The following is a 9,179-nucleotide window of genomic DNA, read 5'->3' as shown; positions in this document are numbered from 1 at the left end:
ATTACGAGCTTATAGATAAAACAATGGGGGAAATGCTACATCATTATGGCAGATTGTTTTAGAATAATTAAAAAGTAACCGCATCAAAATTTTTAAATAATGGCATGAACTAGAAGCAAAAAACTTATGGGGGTAGCATCCTTACATTCCACAGACAATTAGTAGATCTCAAAAAGAGTCGGATTCCATTCTATTCTATTCAGGGGAAGATCTGTTTCCCAAATTTTCAATCTCTCTCTAGTATCTTCCATGAACAGGGAGCAATAGAGATGGAGAGAAGTTGGGGAGTATGACACCCCATCCAAACAGGAGAGAATCAAAATCTCACAATCAAAAGGGATCTAAAGAATCACCTGATAGGAACGTATAATCTGTACATGGCCAGAAGCATTATTAATTTTGGCCAATCTTTTAGTGCAAATTCCAACTAACTGAACATGACTTCCTTTTTTAGAATCTTCCATTTGATCAACCTCTGATGCAAATCATTAGCCTCTTTCACCATACCCCCATCAGCAACAGCTTTAATTAAAGCAGAATATATCCTATCATCTGGCCTGCATTGACTTTTCACCATCAAATCTAGAACTTGAATTGCAATATCAACCTTCATTTGCTTGCATAATCCAAGGATTACACATCTATAAGCAGTATTTTTAATCTTTTGTTCTTTCTTATGCATCTCCTTTAATACTTCTGCAGCTTCCTCAAGTTGGTCCACCCGGTAAAAACCCCAAGCCAAACTACTGTGAGTAATTTCATCAGGAACGATTCCTTTCTCCACCATTTCATCATACAATTCTTTTGCTGATTCCACAGATCCCATTCTAGCCAACCCATCAATTACAGTATTATAGGTGACCAACCCAGGAGAACAGTTCGTACTTACCAGTAAGTTAAGTAACTTGATGCCCTCATCTATAAACCCCTCCTTACACAAAGCACTTAGAAGAGTATTGTATGTTATGATGTCTGGTGAACAGTTTTCAGTAATCATCATGCTGTAGAAGCTTATGGCTCGATCTAAAAGTCTAGATTTACATAAACCATTTAGCAGAATATTGTACGTAACAAGCGTAGGAGGACTGGAAGTCTCATTCATAATCTTCAGAATATAATCAACTTCGTCCCAATATCCATGGCTACTAAGAGAGTGGATGAGAGTATTGTATGTCACAGCATTCGGCTGCATTCCATGGGATAGAAGATTAGATATAACCAGAGCAGTATCATCATATTTCCCTTGTTTAGAAGTAAAATTAACAAGAGAGTTATATGTAATGATATCAGGATAACAGCCTTCCCTTGCCGCGTCTTCCAGTACTTCTAGGGCTTGAGCAGCCCCACAATATTTGCATACCAGCTCAATAAGCACCGTATAGGTAATCAGATAAGGAGGGCAACCTTTTCTCAATTGGTCCTTCCAGAAACTAACAGCCTGATTAAAATCTCCCTTATCAAACATGCAGCGAATTATTGAATTATAGGTAATTGCATCTGGGGTGCAACCACTCAAGCTCATATCTTCTACCAGACCAATAGCAGATTTTAAATGACCCCTTTTACACAGGCCACCAATCACCATGTTGTAAGTAATTATATCAGGAACACCACCAGACATAACCATTACATTCATTATTTTGCAAGCTTTATCTATCAGACCATTTCTGATAAAACCTCGGATCAAATTTGCACAAGAAGGGAAATGGGGTATTTGACTTTTGCGTGCCATAATATCAATCAACTTTGCTGCAACCGTTAACCTTCCTTGACTGCAAAGCTTCTGAAGAATTTTATTGTTGGTCATTTCATCATTTTGGATAAACGGTCTTTCTGGGGACAAACTTGGAGAGTTTATAAACTTGTTTGAATCCGCTAGTTCCATGGATTTTCCCCTTTCATTGTCATTATCACTTCCAAAACCCCAATCTTCATGGTCAATCTCATTAACTCTATCAACTAAAACACTTCCCCGAAAACTTCGACACTGAAATCCTTTCCTGGGAAAAAAATATTTAGGTGCACCGCTAAAACAAATTTGGTGTAGGGTAGGTGATTTTTTCCTTGAACTATGATCCAAAGCAGAACTAGCACCCAAAAAACAGCTCTCTTGTTTGTTACAGCCTTGCAAACCATTCAAAGAATGAAAGCTGAAAATATTATTTTGTAGTGTAGCCATATACCCCATCTTTGTTGCTCAGGTATACTAATCGTACTCTCTCAAGCCACAAAGATCTACAATGGTGCACTTCAAGCTATTTATATCTTTTTGCTCAATTAAGCCCAATAAACATATCAGTTCGGGCAGATTGATATAATCCACCTACACGGCATCACATTCACCTTAACCTCTTTTCCACTTGAAAAGAAAAACCCACCTGTGAACAACAAGATGGGTCTATGTTACAATAAATACAAACAAGAAATAGAATAAAACAAGTAGGAGCCAGTAATAACATAAAAGGAATTCTAGTAAGTATTGCATTCACCATCTAAAGATGAAATAACGAAAGTTACACTGCTCCGCACATTACAAAGTAATAAATAAATAAATTAGGGATTACTGGTTGAAAATGGAAGTTAGTATGTGAATGGAATGGATAAGACAACATTACATAGTCTAAGATTGTCTGTAAGAAACAGAGTTAGGAAGAAGTAGAATTTATTAAAGTGATAATAATGAGTGGTTAGCAATGGCTAAAGAGGATGGTTGGGGCTAACTGATTTGTACAAATATGGCTATAAATTTGCACTTAAATATTAATGCTGGCAAAGTTGTGAACAGACTCACCAGACACTCAGAAGCAGAAGCAAAGTCGTGAGGGAGAAGCGTTCACAAATGCAGTGACGTTGGAGGGAAGAGCGTCAATGGTTGAGGCGGCGTTGAGCTATGCCTATGGGTTCTCAATTCTCATATCTAAAACCCAAAAGCCTACGACTAGAAGCACTGCAGGCAGCGGAGGATTTTATTTTATTAAAAAACATAAACGTTGTCTATACACTTTCACGCTAACTTTTAATATATTTTTAAGCCTGATTTTAAATAGAAAAAATCATTTATTATTTTTTTAACCAATGTCTAAAAACAGTATACTCGTTAATAAATCTGTTCAAAAAGTTCTTTTATTTAAGTTAACTAAGTTGAAAAATAAGTCATTTTTAACTTATTAAAAAAAGTTTTATTCATTATTTATATATATATATATATATATATGTGTGTGTGTATTAATTATAACAAAATTTCTGGAAATTTACCTAGCAGTTAATGACATACACTCACCTAAGACATAATTGGGTATACTTGGTTGAGAAAATAAGTGAAAAAAATAAGGCTATATTTGTTTTAATTAGTTTATTATTGATTTAAATTAATTTTTAATAAATTTAATGTTGTTTCTTTTCACTTATTATATTTACTTACTTTAAAAAGTCAATTTTTTTTTCTTATATACTATATGGATCAAATTAAGATATAATATTGCACTTTAATTTTATTCTTCAATTGATATTTTAATTCGTTTATTGTCAATTCTTTTCATAATCAACACAAAAGGTGATCAATACTAAAATAAAATATTCAATTTAATTAAAGAATATTACGAAAAATATTTTCAACGAAGCAAAGTTAGGGAGTACATATTGACTATTTTCCAATATTGCAGGATTTGAACCCTTCGCCTAAAGCTTGCGAATTTCTAACCCATCGTTCAAGTTATTCTAGAGTTTCTACGTGAGCAAACATGCATAATTTAACTCTAGATTGAGTTGGGACAAGAATATGCTCGACTTCAAATGTTGAATTCAGCCATCGACAACAACTCTCGTGCAAGCACAAGGAGGAGTAACTGAGTGACACGGATAAGTGCTACCAGTCTGCGAAAATATATTTGGATATGAAAAATTTGAGAATATAAGGGTATGTTTTATTTCTCTTTTTAAAATAATTTTCTATTTTTAAAAATTAATTCTAATACAAATTTATATTAAAATTAATTTTTAAAAACAGAAAACTGTTTTAAAAACAGAAATCAAACATGCTCTAAATAACTAAAATTTGAGATAGAAAGAAGTTTTAACATAAAATGAAAAAAATTAAAGTAATTATCGCGAGAAAGCTGAACTTTTTTAAAAAGGAATTTTTAATAAAAGAAATTTTTTTTTGAAAGTCGCCATTTATTATGCAAACACATGTAACAACCATTAATTTTCTGTATCAGGAATCGAGGTTCTCTGTTCTTTACCTTATAAGAGTTATATTCATTTTATTATACTGGGATGAATTACACCAGATTTATATCGAACTTTAACAGCACAAATCAAACGATGACAATAAAATCATTAACGTAGGAAAATAAACAGAGGAAGTGAGATAAAAAATAAACAGAAATTGATAAATAATTTGAGGGATTGAAGCACAAGCCTCATTTCTGTTTAAGCACAGAAGCATCACTCCTGATAGCCAAATCACTCGATTTGTTCCTCAAGGCACACCAGCAGTAAGCACTAACAGAAAAATAACATCAATTCCGAGAAGCATAGAAATGCAGAATTTATTATTCATGAGGTAGCATATATCCTAATCAAGCACGCAGACCAATTTCTATTTTATTTTCCCCATTAAAAAGACATTGTTTTCACCGGCTAGTTTGTGCTGGATGGCATTGACAAACTGTATTTACGCTACTCCACCAAGCACCAACTTCAGTAACAATCTAAAGTTTTCCATTAATTCAATGAACAGTCAGTCAAATTTTACCCATTTTCAGTGTTTTTTTATAGATGACCACCACAACCCCTGAAACATCAGAAATTAGGTATTTTTTGGTACTGGGCTATACATTTTAAAAGAAAAAGAATAGTAGAAATAGCTGAAGTGAGTTTCTTTTTTTCTTTTTTTTTGGGTTACATTGGAAATACATTACACATGAAAAAAGAAATAGCTTATTGAAAACAATGGTCTACTTGATTAAGTTGGTAACTAGATTTATACAAATTCTGGCCTATGTCACTTGTGCAGCACACCTTTCCTTGGCAGTTTCAGTCTCTTCTGAATTTGATTCTGCCATGCAGACAATAAAAGAATTAAGTTGGTCATGCAAGAGGATGCATTAACTGTACGGTTTCAAATCATTGACAAAGAAAATTGCTACCTTCTGTTTTTCCAGAGCCTCATAATCCGTCCTTTCCTTCCACTTACTCTTCCGTAGTTTTATAGGCCGATTTCCAACATACTTACCTGAGATCAAGAATACACATGTTATCAGTTTCTAGCCAATGTCATCTGACATCAAACATTTATACTGAATTAAAGTATGTGTATTAAGACATTATGAAACGTCACTCTCTCGAGACAATCTCATTATATAAAAGACGAACTATGGATATTTTTATACTGAACATATTTTATAATACATAAAATAAGTTAGGTTAAAAAGTACTTGGCTACAAAATTTTACAAAAGTACTCATAACTACACCAATGGTGAATCTTTCTCTTAAATAAAGATATCATGAAATTATGTGACTCTCTTAAAGTGAAGTGATGAGTCACAAAAGTTTACCCATAATGTACCAAAATGAATAATGATAAATACACCAATGGTTGAACACTTGGTATAGGTGAAGGACAAAAAGCGATTGACCAAGTTTAGGATCAATGATAGTAAGGTACTCAAGTACTAGCAAGAGATCAGACCTAGTTAACATATGTCACAAGAAAGGATAAAATGCTAGGCTGTCTTGACTAGTGCTTGCACATCCCATGATTGGTTAGAGTATGAACCTAAAGAAGTAACCATTTAGATTGATGATGTGCACTGTAAATGGTGATCCTCCTAAAGGGATCAATGTACCATGATGCACACTCTAGACTGCAGGCGCGACACTCCCGATTGTTCAACCATAAAACTTAAAGTAATAATGAATAATAGATTACTTCATAGATGGATTAAAAAGAAAAGTATCAAAGATTGTTAGCCTATGATATTATAATAGTATTCTTTTATTCATTAGTATTATGTATTTCCTTGGGAAATAGTTTATGCCTTATATGTTAGCCTATTCAAAGACTGTTAGCCTATTCATTTTTTTACTGGTGGTGTTATTTATACACTCAGCTAGATCAATAACCCATTGGTAACGCCCATTATTGTTGTTGATATCCTGAGAATCGAGATCCTAAGTGCCCTCAAATGTGCAATGTGTTATCTTGGCATCCAGATAGATCCACCTCTAGAAGGCCTTGATGAGAATGATGATTAGAGAGGACCTAGAGATGGTAGTTCAAGGTGAGACCTAAATAATGTACATTTTTGTAAATAGTTGCTAGTAAATAAAGAAGTTAGATTTTTAGTAATCTCTCTTCTTGTAAAATAATTTGACAAAACGGAGAGCAGTTGTGAGTACTTTGTAAAATTTGTAACTAAGTACTTTGTAGGCTAACTTACTTTATGTAATATAAAGAATGTTCAATGCAAAAATATCCATAGTTCATCTTTTTATATAATGAGATTGTCTCCTAAGAGGGACGTCTCACATTACATAGTAACACATAAAAGAGAGACCCAGTAAGGGGTTCTCATAAAAGGGTCATCCATATAAAAGAAAGCAGCACAATAAAGAAGAGAGCAGGATAGAAGACACGCATAGCAATAGTCAGCAACTTACTGACCATTCATTTCTTTAAGAGCAGCAGCAAGATCAGAAGGATTGGCAAAGCTCACAAATCCATAACCCTTTGTTTTTCCAGTCCGCTTATCTCTAACAACCTAGACAAAATCAAACACCTTAATCACAAAATATTACAAGGAAAACACACTCAGCACAAACACAAATAATAAGGGTTAAGTTCATTAAAAGACAAGCTAAACAAGGCAATTACAAAAACAGACTACTAATCTACTATAAGTCTAAAGTACTTTAGATGGAATTAATTATGTCTCCACTCTCTAATAACAAGCCCTCATATTTCCAGCAAACAAATTTGTTGGTCACAATGGGACCTACCAAACACATTTTATAAAGAATGCGATACATAAAGCAAACCAGAAGTATGAACTGAATTAGAATCTAATGTCCACTAACTTAACATCTCATTCATTATTCACAAAAAAAAATTAAAAATTTGAGTCTCTGCCTGCCTGCCCTCCTGGGTAGGAACTTTTCCATGCCATATTTAAAAGCCTCTTTGGTAGTACATTATTTTCATCTATACGTAAATTTATCGTCATGTAAAGACTTCCACGTTTACCTTCTTCAGGAAAGATACTCATTTTGTGTATAGACTTATTCTTATACCCAAAAAAGTACAAAGGTTGAAAGAATTCCGTTTAGTTAGAATGCTATTAGTGTAAAATAGGGCAGGAGAGGAAAAACAAACAAAACATAGTTCAAAGATTCAATTTTCCAATTAACTTGCTGGCAATTCTTCCAATTTAAACTGGTTAGCCAAAACTTGAAGTTCAACCTGACTCCAGCAAAGTTTGATATATCATTACACTACAAAATAACAGTCACACTCAACACTAATTTTAAATGAATTGACTGTTCAAATTCAAATGCATTAAACTATTTCACCAGTATATAAGTTCAATTGCCCTTGATTTGTGAATAATGAGCAATGACGGGGGGGCACCTGAGATGACAAAATACCGCATCAATTTAGCCATAAAAAATGTCCAATTGAATGTAAATTATGAAGCAAGACCTACCTTAAGATACACATATCATTAACAACTCTGTCCCGTCAAACAAAAATCTGAAGAGGAAATAGAAAATGCTCACACTAACCCAATCATTATGGAACAGTAAAAGAATCAAGTTGTAAGAGAGATCCACTTACTCGTGCCATATTAAACGAAGGGAATCGGGAAAATGCTTTCGAAAGAACATCATCATTCACTTCATTACCAAGGTCACCACAAAAGAGCCGATAATCATCTAACCATCCAAAAAAGATAAAATCAATTCATAAATCTTATCTAACTTCAAAATTATTAACGCAATTCTCACGCGCGCACACAATCCAAAATCACTTATACAAACCGAATCAAGGAATAATAGATCATCTATCACTAGCAAATTTTCTACATGCATAAAATTAAATTAACAAATTAGTAAATTCTAAAGAGTAATAACTAATAACTACCTTCAGGCCACTCTGCGAGAATAGGATCCTCCCAAGTTTGACCAGCAGCTTTGCGAGGAACCGCTTTCTTTTTAGTCTCAGCTTTGTGCTCCACGTCGCTGCTTGCAATCGCTGCCTTAACACTTTCAAGAGCTTGCGGTGTTATTATTTGTGCATCCCTCTCAAATAATTGCTGCGCCTGTTCAGTCACGTGACACATTCAATAATCAATTTAGGTAACATTTTTTCTATTCCTTATAACGAAGCCACATACCTGATATTGCGGCACGATGGGGTAAACGCCGGCCACCGGAGTCGGGGCAACGGGACCGACGAGAGGAGGCGGGGGGATTTGCACGGAGGGAGCGGCGACGTAGTGTGCAGCATAGTGAGAGGTTGCGGGTTGCTGAAGGTGAAAGGGGACGGGGAAATAGGAGTTGGAATAGGTGAATTGCGATTGCGGAACCGAGGAGGACGACGGTGTCGCCATGGAATTGGAATCTAACGGAACTGAACTGATCTTTGGGATAGAAGGATTGGGAATCAAAGGTAGCGTTTGGGTTGGAGTATAGACACGTTCTTGTTTGAGGTTTCGCCGTTCGATTGATTCTCCGAACCTTCTGGCAGGTTTCTGGTGGACCCTCCTAACTCGGAAACCTTTAGCTTTTTTTCTTGGGTCAAAATGGACGGGCCCAAAATTAAAGAAGGAAGAATTTTAGCCCAATGAAAATGCTGGTGCCAACGTGAATGGGCTTTGTTGACTAAAATAGAGACGGCTTCCTATTATCTCATTTTATTTCTTCTCATTTTCTCCTTCCAACCTGAACAAAGTTGTAACTTGTGATTTGAGAAGCGAAAATACGAGAAGGTATGGGGTAATAATAATATTACTTTGACCAACACTAATAACACACCTTCAAACACTTCTTTTTAACATACTAGTTAAAATTTAAAAATTATAAAAACAAAAGAAAAAATATTAAATTAAAAGTACGAAAGAGTAAAATTTACAATTTTTTATAAATTTTAATTAATAATTAAAAATGTGCTAGATG

At 34.4% G+C, this 9,179-nt stretch overlaps 2 protein-coding genes across 3 annotated transcripts; both read right to left on the bottom strand.

Moving 5' to 3' along the window:
• On the bottom strand, positions 1-2,942 carry LOC113871322 (pentatricopeptide repeat-containing protein At1g08610). The gene is made up of 2 exons (XM_027508368.1): positions 2,792-2,942; positions 1-2,378 (listed from the first exon to the last, which is right to left on the bottom strand). The coding sequence occupies exon 2, from the start codon at positions 2,186-2,188 to the stop codon at positions 428-430; it is 1,761 nt and encodes a 586-aa protein (XP_027364169.1). The 5' UTR covers positions 2,189-2,378; positions 2,792-2,942; the 3' UTR covers positions 1-427.
• Positions 2,943-4,905: 1,963 nt separating this feature from the next.
• LOC113872319 (RNA-binding protein 42) lies at positions 4,906-8,704 on the bottom strand. Of its 2 annotated transcripts, XM_027509787.1 has the most exons (6): positions 8,399-8,704; positions 8,146-8,323; positions 7,840-7,937; positions 6,670-6,766; positions 5,151-5,236; positions 4,906-5,059 (listed from the first exon to the last, which is right to left on the bottom strand). In XM_027509787.1, exons 1-6 carry the CDS (start codon positions 8,612-8,614, stop codon positions 5,006-5,008), a joined length of 729 nt encoding a protein of 242 aa, XP_027365588.1. In that variant the 5' UTR covers positions 8,615-8,704; the 3' UTR covers positions 4,906-5,005. The 2 variants fall into 2 exon arrangements, with proteins under 2 accessions (XP_027365588.1, XP_027365589.1); XM_027509788.1 differs by lacking the exons at positions 4,906-5,059; positions 5,151-5,236 and adding an exon at positions 6,091-6,293 and having other exon boundaries at positions 8,399-8,685.
• Between the last annotated feature and the right edge of the window lie 475 nt (positions 8,705-9,179).

This window comes from Abrus precatorius, unplaced genomic scaffold (assembly GCF_003935025.1).
Source record: "Abrus precatorius isolate BTA unplaced genomic scaffold, Abrus_2018 Scaffold7, whole genome shotgun sequence".
Lineage (NCBI taxonomy): Eukaryota > Viridiplantae > Streptophyta > Magnoliopsida > Fabales > Fabaceae > Abrus > Abrus precatorius.
Note: the sequence above shows the minus strand (reverse complement) of the source record. Positions and strands in the feature narration are given on the sequence as shown.

Excerpts from the sequence above, each read along its gene's own strand:
- LOC113871322 (XM_027508368.1), bottom strand. The coding sequence starts at position 2,188 with ATGGGGTATATGGCTACACTACAAAATAATATTTTCAGCTTTCATTCT.
- LOC113872319 (XM_027509787.1), bottom strand. The coding sequence starts at position 8,614 with ATGGCGACACCGTCGTCCTCCTCGGTTCCGCAATCGCAATTCACCTAT. Across the intron at positions 7,938-8,145 it reads TCTCGCAGAGTGGCCTGAAG|ATGATTATCGGCTCTTTTGT; the intron begins GTAGTTATTAGT and ends TTGGATGGTTAG. Across the intron at positions 6,767-7,839 it reads CTTCGTTTAATATGGCACGA|GTTGTTAGAGATAAGCGGAC; the intron begins GTAAGTGGATCT and ends GATTTTGTCTAG.